Source organism: Choloepus didactylus, chromosome 18 (genome assembly GCF_015220235.1).
Source record: "Choloepus didactylus isolate mChoDid1 chromosome 18, mChoDid1.pri, whole genome shotgun sequence".
NCBI lineage: Eukaryota > Metazoa > Chordata > Mammalia > Pilosa > Megalonychidae > Choloepus > Choloepus didactylus.
This window is the reverse complement of record NC_051324.1, coordinates 33,516,645-33,534,954: the sequence shown is the minus strand read 5'-3', so window position 1 is coordinate 33,534,954 and position 18,310 is coordinate 33,516,645. Positions and strand designations below refer to the sequence as shown.

The 18,310-nt window shown below is 34.3% G+C and overlaps 1 protein-coding gene across 5 annotated transcripts in view; it reads left to right on the top strand.

Annotated features, from left to right (window-relative positions):
• The window catches only part of USP32 (ubiquitin specific peptidase 32), a 333,441-nt gene that overhangs the window by 255,477 nt on the left and 59,654 nt on the right, over positions 1-18,310 (top strand). For all 5 annotated transcript variants that reach the window (XM_037809640.1, XM_037809643.1, XM_037809642.1 and 2 more), the window contains 2 exons: positions 272-333; positions 10,681-10,783. In XM_037809640.1, coding sequence (XP_037665568.1) covers positions 272-333; positions 10,681-10,783 — 165 coding nt within the window. The remainder of the gene's footprint in view (positions 1-271; positions 334-10,680; positions 10,784-18,310) is intronic.

Below are 18,310 nucleotides of genomic sequence, written 5' to 3'. Positions count from 1 at the left end.
GTTTTTTCTTTTCTTTTCTCTTTAGGATTTCCCTATCCCATATAGATATTTGGAAGTTAACCTCATTGGAATTGTTTAATTAAAAACATTCAAGTTAAAATTTGCTCAAGTCCACTGTTTAAAAGTCTTTGATAATGTATCAGGTGAAAGCTCTCACCGGTGCAAGTTTCCATTTAAAAAGTGGATCTCAGGCAGCAGAGAATGTGAAACGTTATGTAGTCTAGTCATTGGCTCCAATCAGTTAAAGTATAATTGACCATTTTTTTCTTAGGTGTGTCACATAGTTCTGGGGTTAAGACCAGCTACTCCAGAAGAGGAAGGACAAATCATTAGGTAAGTTTGTAGTTTGAATTTAACTCTGTGATTTTCACTATATAATTGAAGTTTCTAACATGTGAAATATAGTACTAAGTAATAGCATGTCCCATATTAATTAATCATTGCAATCAAACTCTTTCTCCAAAATAGTTCATATTGAAATATTTTTGTTAAAGTACATTCCTAGCAAAGTTAAGGATTAATTTACAATTCAAATTAGATTTAATTAGATGAGGCTTAGATGAAGACAGAGAAAGATTATGGGGCAGTGTCTATGTGTATTCTAATTAGTGTTTCTCTGATCTTACATGTTCTCCATTATTTTCTTTATAGTTACCAAAGGGCTTAAATTCAACATCCTAAATCTGTAACACTCTCATTTGCTTAGATACCTACTAAACTTCAATAGTATATACAGACTGTTCCCACATCCCTCATCTCCCCACCTTTGTATAAGTTTTTGTCATAAATTGCATATTTATACATAGTGATTCCAAAACAAGTGATTTATCATTACATTTTATGCATTTGTCTTTTAGATCATATTGGAAGTAAAAAGTGAAATTACAAACCAAAAACACAATAGTACTGGTATTTTTATTTACCCATGTTACCCTTATTGGAGATACTTATTACTTCATTTGGTTTTGACTTATTTTCTAGTATCTGTTCCTTTTAACCCGCAGAACTCTCTTTAGCATCTCATGTTAGGATGAGCCTAGTAGTGATGAACTCCCTCAGCTTTTGTTTGTCTGGGATTGTCTTAATCTCTTCCTTATTTTTGAAAGACAGTTTTGCCAAATTTAGAATTCTTAGCTGGCAGTTTCTTGCTTTCAGCATTTTAAATGTGTCACCCCCCACCCCGTCTTCTTGCCTCCGTGTTTTCCAATGAAAAACCAGCACTTAATTTTATTGAGACTCCCTTGTGAGTGACAGGTGTCTTCTTTCTTGTGCCTTTCAGAATTCTCTATCTTTGGCATATGACAATTTGATTATAAAATGTCGCGCTGTCAGTCTACCTGGGTTTATCCTGTTTGAAGTTCATTCGGTACCTTGAATGTATATATTTCTATCTTTCATTAAGTTTGTAGTTTGTAGCCATTATTTCTTTGAATATTCTCTCTGCTCCTTTCTTTCTTTCTTCTCCTTCTGTGCCTCCCACTGTGTGGATATTGGTAAGTTTGGTGGTGTCCCACAGGTTCCTTACACTCTGTTCACTTCTCTTCATTCTTTCTTCTTTCTATTCCTCACACTAAATGATTTCAATTGTCATATCTTCAGGTTCACTGATTCTTTCTCTGCCAGCTCCAATCTGCCGTTGACCCACTCAGAAGAACTTTTAATTTCTATTATTGTGGTATTCAGTTCTGTTTAATTGCTTTTCATAATTTCCATCTCTTGATATTCTCTTTGTATTCATCTGTCTTTTCCCTGATTTTCTTTAGTTCTTTGAGCATATTAGGACCCGTTTTTCTTTTCTTTTCTTTTAAGTCTTTTGTATATCCCATATATGATCTCTCTCATTGGTGGTTTCTAGTGCTTTAATTTTCTCCTTTGCCTGGGCCATCACTTCCTTTATCTTTGTATGTTTTGTAATCTTTTGTTGACACTTGGGCATTTTGATATTTTAGTGTTTTATTGCTGGAATTTAAACTCTGAGTCTTCTTTTCTTTAAGTTTGTGTCTATTTGTATTATGACAGAGTTTTCATTGAATGCCAAGAGCTAACCAAAAATATATATATATAAAGAAAGGAAAAAAGAAAACACCTTTCCCAGTCTTCACAGACTGACCTGTGCCAGTGCTCTCCTTCGAGGCTTGGCCATACATTGAGCTTAGAGAATAGCTCCAGGTCAGCGCATAGATGATCCTTTCTGCATATGCTTCTTGTCTTGGACATGCACATGTGGCCGTAGGAATGCACTGTTTGCAAAATTACAAATGTCCCCTTTTCCCTAGGAAACAGTTTCCTTACAGTCCTGGGCACTGTAGTGTGTGTCCTATAGCCAGCCATCCCTTGCTCCAGGCAGCACATCTTGACTGCTTTCCCACAGTGGTCGGTAGGAGATATCTGTGAGCCACCTTCTACAAGTTCTGGAACAGTGAGTCCCTTGGGCTACCCACCAGACAGATTGGGGCAGACATACATCCTCTCAATATGTGCACGAGGGTTATGCTGCTTCTTCCAGAACCAGGATTAGGGATCTGTGCTAGGAATACAGTCCAGCTTTGTACCTAGCCAGTGAGGGAATGCAGAGAGGCAAGCCCAGGTGCCACAATATCCTGCCACATTTCCCTGCCTTTTTCTTGAACCAGCATTCGGCTTGTTACTGTAGTCCTTTTTTAACTGTTTTCTGGAGTTTTGAGAAAAATGTTTCTGTCAATTCTTGCTGGTTTTTCAAAGCTTCTGTAGGGGAACGGAGCCCTGAAGCATCTCCACTGTCTTCATCATAGGATGTTAAATTTAAGACCATGGTAACTACCAAGAAAATGTCTGAAAAACAAATACAGAAGGAAATGAGAAGAAACTCAAAATGGTCAAATAAATCAAATAAATATGGAAGTAGGTATTAATGGAGGCATTGAGGGACAGAGAAATTATAAGACTTACAAAGACCAGTAGCAAAATGGAAGATTTAAGTTCTGCATTATCAGTAGTTACTTTGAATATAAATGGACTAAACTCTCAAGTCAAAAGCAGAGATTGGCAGAATCGATAAAAATGCATGGCCCAATGATATGCTGTCTGCAAGGAACTCACCTTAAATTCAAAGGCACAAGTAGGTAGAAGGTGAAAGGAAGGAAAGAAATATTCCACAAAAAATAGTAACTAAAATAGTAGCTATACTAATAGATAAAATAGACTTTAAATCAAAACTGTTACAAGTGGCAAAGAAGGACATCATACACTGATAAAGGTGTCAATTCAACAAGAAGACATAACAGTTATAAATACGTATACATCTAATAGCAGAGACCTAAAATATGTGAAGCAAATTTGACAGATTTGAAGGGAGAAGTAGATAGTTCTGCATTAATAGTAGGAGACTTCAATACACCACTTTCAATAATGGGTAGAACATCTAGACAGAAGGTCAATAAGGAAATTAAGGACTTGTATGATATTATAAACCAACTAGACCTAACAGATATATATGGAACACTTTATCCACAACAGCAGAATACACCTTCTGCTAGATTAAAAAATCCTCAAGAAAATACTAGCAAACCACATGCCATAGCACATTAAAAGAATTATACATCGTGATGAAGTAATGGATTTATCCCAGGTATGCAAAGGTGGGTCAACATAAGAAAATTACTTAATGTAATACATCCCACTAATAGAATGAAGTAAAAAAACACATGATCATCTCAGTTGACACAGAAAAGGCATTTGACAAAATCAAGTACCCCTTCTTGATAAAAATACTCAGAAAACTAGGAGTAAAAGGAATTTTCCTCAGCATGATAAGGGCATTTATGAAAAACCCGCAGCTAACATACTCAGCAGTGAAAGACTGAAAGCTTTCCCTCTAAGATCAGAAACAAGACAAGGATGCCTACTTTCACCATTTTATTCAACATTATATGGATGTTCTCACCAGAGCAGTTAAGGGAAACAAATTGTATGGCCAGTTGATTTTTGACAAGGGTATCAAAGTCCACTAAATGGGGAATCAACAGTCTCTTCAACAAATGTTGCTGGGAAAACTGGGTATTCATATGCACAGGAATGAAATTAGACCCCCTACTTCATGCTGTAAACAAAAATTTAACTCGGAATAGATCGAAGACCTAAGAAGTAAAACTATAAAATTCCTAGAATTAAACATAGAGAAACATCTTCAGAGCTCTGTGTTAATCAATGGTTTCTCTACACCAAAAGCATGAGCAACAAAAGAAAAAATTAGAAAAGTTGAACTTAGTCAAAATGAAAACCTTTTGCACATCAAAGGACTTAATCATGAAAGTAAAGACAACCTATAGGATGGGAGAAAATGTTTGGAAACCAGGTGTTTGTTAAGGGTTTAATATCCAGAATATATTAAAAAAAAAAAAACTACAACTGAACAACAGAAAGACAAACAGCCCAACTAAAAGACAAACAGCCCAACTTAAAAACTGGCAAAAGACTGAATAGAAATTTCTCCAAAGAAGATACAGAAATGGAAAATAAACACATGAAAAGAAGCTCAGCATCATTAGGGAAATGCAAAGCAAAATCACAATGAGATACCGTTTCACACCCAATAAAATGTCTAATATTTTTAAAATGGAAAATAAAGAAATTTTTGAGAGGATGTGGAGAAATAGGAGCACTTGTTCATTGTTGGTGCAAATGTAAAATGGTACGGTCACCATCGAAAACAGTTTGGCAGTTCCTCAGACATTTTCCCAAACTGGATATACAAATAATAAGTGTATGAATAGATTCTCAACATCATTAGCTAATAGAAAAAATTGCAAATGAAAGCCACAATGAGCTACCACTTCATGCTTAGGTAGGTTGGCTATACTTTTCAAAATCAAAAATAAGTATTGGCAAGGACGTGAAGATATTGGAACCCTCATGCATTGTTGGTGGGAATGTAAAATGGTCTAGTCACTGAGGAAAGCAGTATGATAGGTCCTCAGAAAGTTAATACAGAATTTTCATATGATCCAGTAATTCCACTCATAGGCAGATACCCAAAGGAATTGAAAACAGGGTCTCAAACAGATACTTGTACACCAATGTTCATAGCAGCATTATTCACATTAGCTGAATGATGGAAACAGCCCAAGTGTCCTCAACAGATGAATGGATAAACAAAATGTGGCACATGCACACAATGGGATATTATTTGGCTGTAGGAGGGAATGAAGTTATGAGACAAACTGGATCAGGGATAAACCTTGAAAACATTATGCTGAGTGAAATAAGCAAGGGACACATAAGGGCAAATACTGAGTGATTTAATATATGTGAAATATCTAGAAATAACACATTTCTATTGAAGGTAGATTAAAGGTGAACAGAAGATTGGGAAAGAGGAGAAGGTGGAGTTGTTGCTCAGTGAGTATACAGTGTTTGTAAATTTTGGAAATTTTTAAATAAAATTGATACCCTCAATAAAGTATACCTACCACCTGACCACAAGCTAGAGGAACAGAGGCTCAGAGACCACATGTAACCAAGAGTACAGACTCTAAAATAATAGTTTATGAGTCATTAAACAAACGAACAACTTTAACCTACACAAACAATAAAAACAAACATTGAAAAGGATTAAGAAACATATTTCCAAAATTACCACAGTATAATATTCAGAATGTCCAGTTTTCAGCAAGAAATTATAAAACATGCAAAGAAACAAGAAATTCTAGCTCATCACAGGAGAATTTAATAGAAATCATCCCTGAGGAAGTACAGTCACTGAATTTATTACACAAAGACTTTAAATCAACTGTCTTAAATGTGCTCAAAGAACAAAGATGGAGAATGATGTCTCACCAAATAGAGAATATCAATGGAAGGGATAGAAATTATAAAAAGGAACCAAACAAATTCTGAAAAAAGTACATTAACTGATATGAACAATCCACTAGAGGGCTTACTTGAGCAGGCAGAAGAAAGAACAAATGAACTTGATGCTGGGACAACTAAAGTTATCCAGTCTGAGGAGCAGAAAGTTAAAAAATAAATAAAGATAAAGGAGTGGAGTCCTGTGGAACAGACCTGTGGTAAATCGTGAAGTGTACGAATACACAATGGAGCTCTCAGAATGTGTGGAAAGAGAAAGAGGCAGAAAGATTATTTGCTCTAAACTTCACAAATTTTATTAAAAAATACATGAATCTATACATCCAGGAAACTCATGAATTCCAAGAATGATAAATGTAAAGGGACACATTTTTAATCAAACATCAAAGATAAAATCTCGAAAGCAGCAAGGGAGAAGCAACTCATCATGTACAAGGGATCTTCAATAAGATTAACAGTTTTTCTCTTCAGAAACCATGGAGGCCAGAAGGCAGTGGGATGGTATATTTAAAGTTCCAGAAGAAAAATACTGTCAACTATGAATTCTATATCTTGTTAAACCGTCCTTCAGAAATGAAGGAGAAATTAATACATTCCCAGATAAACAAAAGCTGAGGGATTTTGTTGCTAGTAGACCTGGCTTACAAGAAATGCTAAAGGGAATTCATCAAGCAGAAATGAAAAGACAATACTAAATCAAAGCTATACAAAGAAATAGACAGTACTGGTAAAAATAACTACATAGGTAAATTTAAAAGTCAGCATCATATTTTTGGTTTGCATCTCCTTTTTTCACTATATGATGTGACAAAACGAATAAAATAATAATTACACATCTGTGTTAATGGGCTCACAATGTATAAAAAGTAGCTTGTGGTAGCAACAGTATACAAAGGCACGGGTGGGGCACTATAGGAGCATAATTTTTGTGTATTATTGAAGCTAAGGTAGTAGTAACTCAAAATAAATTGCTGTAAGTTTAAGAGGTTAATTGTAATCCCAGGGTAACCACTAAAAAAATAACTAAAATATATAAAATAAAGGAAATGAGAAAGGAATCAAAATTGTATACTTCATGAAAATCATTTAAACACAAAACAAGGCAGTAATATGGAGGAATTGAAAAAAAAATATGTGAGGTATTTAAAACAAACAGCAAAATGGCAGAAGTCAGTACTTCTATATCAGTAAGTAATTTCAGTTTAAATGGATTAAACTTTTGAATTAAAAGGCAAGAATTGGCAAAATAGATTTAACAATAAATAAATAAAAAACCATGACCCAACTATATGCTTTTCTACGAGAGACTTGGTTTAGATTGAAAGACACAAATAGGTTGAATGTGAAAAAAATATTCCATGCAAATAGTAACCAAATGAGATATAGGGTCTCTATACTAATATAAAAAATGGAATATAAATTTAAAAACTGCTACAAAAGACAAAGGATATATATTGATAAAAGGGTCACTCCAGCAAGAAGATATTATAACTGTAAATATATATGTAACTTAAAACAGAGCCTCAAAATTTGTGGAGCAAAATAGAATTGAAATTAGAAATGGACAGTTCTCCAAAATAGTTGTAGACTTCAGTACCACTTTCTATGATGGATAGAACAACTAGAAAGAAGATCAGTAAGGAAGTAGGGGGCTAAACACTACTATAAACCAACTAGACCTAGTAGACAAATATGGAACATTCTACCCCAAAACAGCAGAATATACAGTCTTCTCAAGTGTACATGGAATATTCTCCAGAATAGACTGTATATTAGGCCATCCAAAAGTCCCAATATCTTTAAAAATACTGAAATCATACAAAGTATCTTCTCTGATCACAATGGAATGAAGCTAGAAATCTTAACAGAAGGAAAATTAAAATTCAGAAATATGTGGAAATTAACACATCTGAAAAAACCAGTGGGTCCAAGAAGAAGGTAAATTATAAAATGCTTTGAAATGAAAACACATCATCCTAAAATTTATGGGATGCAGAAAAAGCTGCGCTCAGAGGGAAATGTATAACTATATGCACCTTCATTAAAAAGGAAGAAAGATATCAGATTGGTAACTTTAAGAAACTAGAAAAACAGAAGCCAACTAAATCCAAAGCCAGCATAAAGAAGGAAATAATAGATTCGAGTTGAGATAAATGAAACAGAGACTAGAAAAACAACTAGAAAATCAACAAAACCAAAAGCTGATTCTTTGATGAGATCAACAAAATTGACAAACCTTTGGCTAGACTGACAAAGAAAAAGAGGGAAGAGTCTAATTACTAAAATCAGGAATGAAAGTGGGGCTATTACTACCAACCCTACAGAAATAAAAGAGTGATAAGAAAAAACTATGAACAATTATGCACCAACAAATTAGATAACCTAGAGGAAATGAACAAATTCTTAGAAAAACAAAAACTACCAAAACTAATTCAAGAAGAAATAGAATTCTGAACAGAGCTGTAACAAGTAAAGAGATTAAATCAGTAATCAGAAGCCTCCCCAGGGAGTCATATTCCACGTTGCCAGGCAGGAATGTAGACCCGGCATCGTGGGATGGAGAACATCTTCTTCACCAAAAGGGGGATGTGGAAGGAAATGAAATAAGCTTCAGTGGCAGAGAGATTCCAAAAGGAGCCAAGAGGTCGCTCTGGTGGGCACTCTTACGCACAATATAGACAACCCTTTTTAGGTTCTAATGAATTGGGGTAGCTGGTGGTGGATACCTGAAACTATCAAACTACAACCCAGAACCCATTAATCTTGAAGACAATTGTATAAAAATGTGGCTTATGAGGGGGGACAGTGGGATTGGGGGGGCCATGGGGATCACACTCCCCTTTGTCTAGTTTGTGGATGGATGAGTGGAAAGGTGGGGGAAGGAAACAAACAAACAAACAGACAGACAAGGACGCCCAGTGTTCTTTTTTACTTTAGTTGCTCTTTTTCACTTTAATTATTATTCTGGTTATTTTTGTGAATGCGGTAATGAGGGTGTCGGGGATTGATTTTGGTGATGAATGTACAACTATGTAATGGTACTGTGAACAATCGAATGTATGATTTGTTTTGTATGACTGCGTGGTATGTGAATATGTCTCAATAAAATGAATATTAAAAAAAAGAACAACAACAACAACAAAAAAAGCCTCCCCAAAAAGAAAAGTATAGGACCAGATGTCTTCAGTGGTGTGTTTTACCAACTATTTAAAAAATTAACACCAATCCTTTTCAGACTTTCCCAAAAATTAGAAAATTGGAAACTCAATTGCATTACCCTGATACCAAAGCTAGACAAGACATCACGAGAAAAGACAACTAAAGACCAATATCCCTTATGAATATAGATGCAAAAATCCTCAACAAAATACTAGCAAACCAAATCCAGCAGTATATTAAGAGGATTATGTATCATGTCCAAGTGGTTCAACATAAGAAAATCAATCCTTGTAATACACCACGTTAATATATAATGAAGGGGGAAATACACATGATCATATAAATTGAGGCAGAAAAAGTATTTGACAAAATCCAACACCCTTTTATGATAAAAACGCTTAAACTAGGAATAGAGGGAACTTCCTCAACCTATTATGGGCATTTATGAAAAACCCACAGCTAACATTGTGCTTAACGATGAAAGACTGAATGCCTTCTCCCTGAGATCTGGAACAAGACAAAGATGTCTGCTTTTGCCACTTCTTTTAACATTCTACTAGAAATTCTAGCCAGAACAATTAAGCAAGAAAAGAAATAAAAGGATCTACATTGGAAAGGGAGACCTAAAACTCCATATTCCTATATTTTTTTATATAAAAAAAATCCTAAAGAATCCACAGAAGTCTCTTAGAGCTTATAAATTCAGCAAAGTTGCAGGGTACAGAGTCAGTATACAAAATCAGTTATGTGTCTATACACCAGCAATGAACAATCCAAAAAGGAAATTAAGAAATTTCCATTTGCAATAGCATTGAAATTAATAAAATATATAGAAATACATTTAAGCATGGAAATGAAACACTTGAATACTGAAAACCACAAACTATTGCTTAAAGAAAGAAAGCTTAAATAAATTGTAAGATAGCCCATTTTCATAGATTGGAAGACAGTATCATTAACATGACAATCCTCCCCAAAGCGATCTACAGATTCCATATATTCCCTATAAATCTAGTGGCCTTTTTTGCAGAAATGGAAAATCTGATTCTCAAATTCATATGGAATTGCAAGGGAATCCAAATAGCCAAAACAATATTGAAAAAGAACAAAGTCAAAGGACTTTTTCCGATTTCAAAACTTTATTACAAGTTACAATAATCAAAACAGTGTACTGCTGGCATAAGGACAGACATATAGTCCAATGGAATAGAATGGCAATCCAGAAATAAACCATTTATATGAAATGTGCAGAAAAGGCAATTTGATAGAGACAGAAACTAGGGAAGCGGTTTCCTCAGGTTAAGGATGGTGATGAGGATTTACTGAAAATGGGCCTGAGGGATCTGGATTTTGGTGATGCTTCCTCACGACTAAATTTTCCAAAAATCATTGATTTGTACACTTAAAACAAGTAAATTTCATGGCATGTAAATTATTCCTCAATAAAGCCATTGGAAAAAAAGTCAGTGTAATGCTTGATAATGGTCCTATGACTCTTGAAAGTCACTTATCAATGGAAACAATGTTTTACTAAGCACTATTGTAGCTAATTCCTGAGTACATATATTTGTTTCACGGCTTTCCTTTGTAAAGACTCCTAATTATAATTTGTAGGTGTCATGGTTATCTGTTCCACACAACTTCCTTTGATGTATTGACTTTCTTTTGTATGTACAGAGGATGGTTAGAAAGAGAGAACAGATACGGTCTGCAACCAGGACACAATTGGTTTATCATTTCCATGCAGTGGTGGCAGCAGTGGAAAGAATATGTCAAATATGTAAGTAAGATTCCTGTTTATCTACATTTTTCATGGAATTTTCAGCTCCACCAAACTTTGTATGACCACTCACCAGTAACAAGATGGTCTAATTTTGATAAAGATTTATTAATGGGGTAAAAAAATGAATATTTAGTCAATACTTGCTGTGGACTAAGTCTCGTGCTTACACTTTGACATAAATTTCCTCCCTTGCAATAACCCTGCAAGGAATGTTTTAATGGGGATGTGAATGTGTTTATATATCTGCACACACACACACACACACACACACATACATAAATACATATACATACGTATATGTCAACTAATACATCTCATTGAATCCTCACAACATCCCCGTGAGGAAGGTGGTATTATACGCATTTTACATATGAAGAACCTGATGCTGAGAGAAAAAGTAACCTGAGTATCTTGCTCAGGGTGAAAAATTTGGGATCAAACTTAAGGATTGACTTTAAAACCCATGTGTTCTTAGACTATATCATTCACACCATCTTTTATTAGTTCGGCTCTTTCCATCAGAATTGAAGATCCTTGGGTAAGAAGGAATGATGACCTATTCAAGAAAGTTAATTTCAGAACTAACATTAGAACCCAGAATTTCTAAAAGATAATCTGCCATTGTCCAAGTAAAATGTTAAAGAGTAAGTCTTCATTACTGAATATTCTAGAGTCTATTTAAAACAGAAAGAATTTTTTTCAGAATTAGAAAACTGAAAAGAATAATGCCAGGAAACAAATTTCTCCTTTCTTTGAAAGGCAGTTGATGTCTCATTGTCAGTTGCCAAATGATTACTAACCAGAATTCTAATTGGATTCATATGTTTCCTATATGTCCTTTTCTGTTATTGTTTCTTATCTAAAGATTGGTAATTAGATTGAATGTTACCTTATCATTCTGCCAGATTCTTTCTCCCTTTTGCAGAGTTTAGCAGTATGTTTTCATATGTAAAATATGTTAACTGGAAAAACAGACTTTGGTCATTGAAGGAGTAAAAGTAGGCAGATGACTTCAAGGATAGTGTAGGTAGAAAATGAGAATGCTGGGGTAAAGCATCAATTTTACTAAATGTTACTAAAGCATTTTAGCAAATTGAAAATATTTATTTTTTAGTTTGGGGATGTTTTTATGGTCTTTATATTATTCTTAAGTCTTAGAATGAATGGTTATAAATGTCTTACTGACTACAGACCCAAAAAATCACCTAATTATTTTTTCTTGTTCTTTGGAGTATTACTTTTTGTTCCCTATAGGAACATTATAGAAGTCTTGTTTTTAGCAGCATGTCCCTTATAAACAGAAGTGCACTGCTGAAAATGGACCTAGTTTGTTCTTGCCTGCCATAATCCTTCTGTGCATTAAAGCAATTAGGGGAGAGCAATAAAGGAGAGATATAGAAGGAAGACTCTACCCTTAACTGTCATATTCCTTTCCCCATTCTGGCATTCTATTTTGTGGTCTAGAATATGTCTGTTAGATAAAGAAAGTCCATTTAAAAATGAAGGCCAAGTATTATGAGAAACCTGGAGAAAATATTAGCTCATGTAGAGGGGAAGGAGTTAGCTATTTAGGACAATTTATTTAATAAATTAGAGGGGAAAAAGCTGTAAGTGGAACAATAGCAGTTCTTTCTGAAGATACGTATTAATTAGAAAATGTTCTTTACTAAATAAAAAGTAACTTCCTTTTAAATGCAGATTTTTTTAAAGTGACATTCTGAGCTTTGTTTTCCCTTTCAGAAAAATAAAAGTAGTAATGATTACCTCCCTCATAAGGTAGTATAAAGATTAAATGAGTTGATACATTTGAAGTGTTTTAGAAAAGTATCTAGCCCATAATAAACAGTCAATATGCATTAGCTATTATTATTAGAAACCAATATAGAATAGTAGTAGTAGTAGTGAGCTTGGACTCCAGAGACAGATATCCTGGGTTGAAGTCCTGACCCTGTCACTTGATATATAACCTTAAGCAAGTTGCTTATTTTCTCTACCTCATTTCCATGAATGAACAAAGAGATGAATAATAGTACCTATTTCAATAGTGTTGCTTGAGGATTAAATGAATTAATATACTGAAGCACTTAGCCCAGTACCTGGCAAATAAAAAGCCCTATATGAGGGTAGGGGTAGTAATGATGGTAACAGCAGCAGCAGTAATAATTAGTGATTTAAATTTACTTTTCTAGTATATTTATGACAACTTTGACAAATTCCTTGTTAAAAATAAATACTGGTGTTCTTAATATGTCAGATAATTTTATTTTGCCCTAGACTTAGTCTCCCTACCTAAAATATCACTAAGCTGTAGTGTTTTCTCTTTACAAAATGACATATTTACTTTTGTGAATTACTAATTGTCTGTGAGGGCAGACTATATGTTTCAGATAGTGGAATGAAATTTTGTCTGTACCTAAATGAAAAGATCAGAGACCATGGGAAGCAGGAAAAATAAGCAATCCCTTCTCACAAGTGGTTTGCCTCAGATTTGCTATGATCCACTTGAGCTTGAATTCATAATTGTTTCTCTGCTCATGGGATCTTACTTCACTGATGATCCATTTCCTCTTCAACTAGCCAGGCTTTTTTGTTTTTCTTCCCCTACATTGTGAAATCTCTATAAAAATGTAAATGGGGAGAAATGGTGAATTCTTTTTTATTCATCATTGTATATATGTTATTTTCCTCCTTTTTGAGAACTATGAGGGAGCAGATATTACTGTCAATGTACAGGTTTTATTACTGGCTTATCATGTAATGTCAGAGTTAGAAAGCACTTAAAAGCTTCTTTCTTCTCTGTATTTACAGATGAAGCCTCTGGGGTCCCTTTAGGTTTTGTACTTGCTCAGAGTTGTATTGTGCAATTATTTCTTACCTGATCAGGAACTGAGGTTTCCTGATTCCTAGCTTAGTACTTTTTTCATTACTCTGTGCTGTCTTCCACTTTTCCAAAACCAACACTACATATATATATGTGTGTGTGGCATAAAAGGAGTAGCATCGTCATTGATGGAGGAAAAGGTAAATCCTGACCCTTATTTTGGAACATGATGAGCCACTCATATAACTCAGAAGGAATCAAAATTCTTAAAATAAAATTCTCTTTAAGTGCCACATAGGCCTTTTAGGAATTGTTGGCTCAGAGAAAGTGAGGAAATTTCTTACCATGGATGAAAACTTAGCTATTAGAGACCTACCTTCTTGAAAACACTGGCTTCTGTGATAGTTTCAGACCCAGAAGTCAATAAAAACAAAACGGGATCTTTTGATGTTTAGAAAATAAATTTTCCAGAACAGCCAGAAACAAACAATACAGTAAAAAAGAGCCAGTGACTCTAAGATTCTACAATATATAATGAATATATGGTTCATCCTCTAGAAGAAAGTAGTGATAAAGATGAGTTGATAAGTTTGGAAGGAATGACAAAAATAGGGCAGAGGAGAGGGAAGAGGAAGGGATTTATATAGGGGTAACAGTTTTAGGCAGTGCAGAACACTGAGAGCATTAGACTCCTAAAATAGAAAAGAAAGCTAAAAACAGTGAGAAATGTGACAGAAGAACACTCTAGTTTGGAGTATTGAGTAAAAAGGAAAAAGCCATTTGTTACTCACATATTCTCCAAGTCACTGTGTTATGTTAAAAGCAAAAGGTATAGTGTGTAATCTCTGGAGAAAAAGAACCATTTAGACTGCAGCCTCTGAAAAACTATTACAATCACTCTATTGTTCAATTATTGTAACACTCAACCTAACAAATTTAATGGCTGATAATATTTTTATCACCCTACTTTCTTGCCAGTGACATCTGTAGATTCGATCTATGCACTTTCTAACCCATTAAAGCATTTAAGATGCAATTCCAAATATTTCTCTCTGGAGAATTCTGTTAAATGCCAAACTCGGAGGAAACTTAAAGAAAATTGTTTGCTCAAGTAAGGTTGAGAAGATCTAATCCTCCTTGAAACATATTACTACAAATTTTTAAAACATAATTTATACTACACAGATAACCTTATTATAGATAGAATAAAAGAGTGAGTATAAATTTTAAAAGGAGTTGCCTGTGGACCATATGGTAGTGATGTAGATATCATTAATTAAGTTGAAGAATATTTGTGGCAAGAATAAAGTGATTTTATGGAGGACAACAAAGTGACCTGGAAGAAAACTTATTTTTGGGAAATGTGGCGCTGTTATTCTTTTAACGTGGCTGTGCTGTCTTTCTCCATCTTTATGGGAAAGAAGCACATGGCCCAAAACTCCTTAAACTCTGAATCTTTCTAAAAAGCAAGTTTCAGAGCAAGTAATAGATTCAGTAACAAATCAGTCACTGTATTCTCAGCATCTGGAGCACATTATGAAAACAAATGCATGTGACCATAATCTTCACTAGGGCAATGGCTATCAATTTTGGCTGCATAGTAGAATCACATAGAGCACTTTAAAAAAATTAGAAGTGTTCCTCTCCAGACCAAATAAATCAGAAAGAATTCAAATTAATTAAAATAATGTCATTTGATTTACTGAAAATTTTCTTTTGAAAATTAATTTTGCATTGGTATGGACTCAGTATCAGAAAAGCTGTGAAAAGATCAATAATATGTTTATTAAAATGCTGTGAAATCCACAGGTCTGACATCCAGATGTGATTTGATGACATAAACTACTCAGGCCTAATTTGTATTTCTACTTCTGTGGGCCTTAGGTCAATTTGGTTCTATTGCTCTAAAGTCCATACAATTTTTACTTCTTTGGTGGATATTCCCATTTAAAACTCCTGATTGTCAAAAATCCATATTTACTGTAGAATCTCAATTTTTAGTCATTTGGGAACTATGATCACAATTTTTGCTTAAATAAATGTAGTTTAAAAGGAAGCTTTATTCACTCTCTTAAATGGAAAATCTGTCACTTGCCAGAAATAGAAGGTAAAAATAGAAATAAATAGAATGAAAATAAAGCAAGATATTAAATTTGATTGAAGCCTCTTTGTTAAAAAGAGAAATTATTTGTTAAAAAGGGAAATTATCAAATTATCAAATGTTAGATCCGCATATTAGCACCAAACTGAGACTATCTCTTTGAGTAATCGAAGGATTGAAAGATAATTGAAACATAGTTCGCATAATTCATTGTGCATTAGGGTTGTTTAATACTCAAAATAATCTGCTACTTTTCCACACTTTCATGAAGTTAATAATTAACAGAAGATGCTAACATTTGGTTTTGTAATAAAGAATGTGAATCTGTATACTTCTGAATTGTTTGAAGTTTAGCAAGAAGCCTGTATTGCTATTTAAAAATTTAAAACCAGTAAAGTTAATTGGTGTGTGAAATGAACCTAGATTTTACTCTGAGTCTTCTTGCTGTGCTTTCAATCAAAGGCACTGGAATTTCCTCAGAGCTGGCTTTTAAAGGATCCAGAAATAGATAGCATTCACCTGGCTTACAGACCAAGAGGAGAAAACATCTAAAAAAATGTTGATATGTCTCCTAATGTTGGTTAGAATTAGGGATGCTGTTGATACCAGTCAAAAGCAGTGGATTCTCTTGCCTGATTCCCTCAAATGACCAATTCCCAAGACACCAGGATTTCAAAGAGATAAAGAATTTATTGCTAAACGTGAAACCAGGAGACCAGGTGACCTATTGTCCTTAAAATCTGTCTCCCCAAACTGGAATAACTCTGATAGTTTTATAGTGTCAAAAGATGTACACTGGGTAAAGTACGGTACTAGTGATTGATAAGAGGGAGGGGTAAGGGACATGAGATATTTGGGGTCTTTTTCTTTTAATTTCTTTTTCTGGAGTAATGCAAATGTTCTAAAAATGATCATGGTGATGAATACACAAGTATTTGATGAAACTGTGAACCATTGATTGCATACTTTGGATGGATTGTATGGTATGTGAATATATCTCAATAAAATTACATTTAGAAAAAGATGGGTAGGTTTTAGGATAATGAGCACAATGGCTCGAGATGATGAGGTTAGAGATCTAATTATTGAGCATGCACAGATTGATTACATGCTTAGTCACAGAACATATGTAAGAAAATAGCAGCCTTAATATGATGGATATGATTTTTTAGTATTATAGTAAAGTATAAGTTGAAGTTTAGTAAGCTACTGCACATGGCAGACAGGCCAATTTTGGTTAGATCTAACTTCATTTAGCAAGATAGTTTTGGATTTGGGGTGGATTATTTCTGGGCTGACTCAGGGCCCTTCATTAATAAACATTAGGGGCTGTCTTTAGTGATCATAAGACTGTTAAGTTGAAAAACAGGATAAGGGGGTACAAATGAGAGTCAGTCACAAGTTTTTAGAATCACAAGATAAAAGCTATATAGTCATACAGTCATTAACAGAAATCAAGGTAGCTGGGTTACAGTTCAGAAATTTCAGGTATTTCCCTCTGGCTATTCTAATATACTAGAAAGTAAAAAGGATATCTATATAATGATTCAGTAATCATAATCATTTGTTAAATCCTAACTTCTCAGTTACACTGTAGTTGCATTAAAAGAAATAAAAGCATAAACTATGCTATTTTTGCACTATGGCTTGGACTTTGTCTTTTAAATTTGATGTTTTTCTTGGGTTTCAGTTAGTTCCTTTGTAAGAAGTGCCTTCAAGATCTACATCCTTTGACCATTTTTATGTACTGTAATTCATATCAGTGTTTATTGAATGCCACTTAGTTCTTCTGCCTGTGCTAGTGCCTATCTCCTCAGATACCTGTAGGATCTTGTTCCACTGGTTAGTCCCTTTAGTCTCTCTCTCTGCCCTTTCAGTCATAAATATTCTCATCTCCTCTCTCTTTAAAACACACATACACACATTCTCATAGCACCTTGCCTCTTTCTCCTCAGGTCATCTCTCTGATTTTTCACTGCCAAACTTCATGGACTAGTTCTATGCTAGAGGCATCTACTTCTGGGATTCTACAATCTCCTGTTTTTTCTCTGCCAATCTCATCATTTAGACTCAGTACCCTAGCCTCCTATCCTGTGAATATTACTCTCTTTTCATTCTACATACATCTAGAAAATGTCATTTTCTTGTGCTTCAGGAAGTCTCATGAACCCCAGATCTTTATATCCAGTCTCTTTCTCTGTCCTGAGCTCTAGGCTCAAATGTCCAGGTATCTCAAACCAGAATATTCCAAAATAAACTCGTTACCAAACCAATCCCATTCACCCATCTTGTAAAGGTATCAACTCCTATGCAGTCTACTAAGCCAGAATCTCGTGTTTTACTTTGGAATTAGCCCTGCTCTTCTCTCATACTCAGTTGTCAAATTTTTTCACTACCTTTGTCTCTCTTGAATTTTTTAAGCACAATTAGATTATGCTATTCTCCTGTTTAAAAGCCTCTTGCAGAAAAATCTTACCAATAAAATGCTAACTGAAAGTAAACAGTATGCTGTGTTTAAAATGAAATATATCTATTCAACAAAAAACATAATGAGAGCTGACATAATGAATGCCAAGGACTTTACATTAATCACTCACGTAAT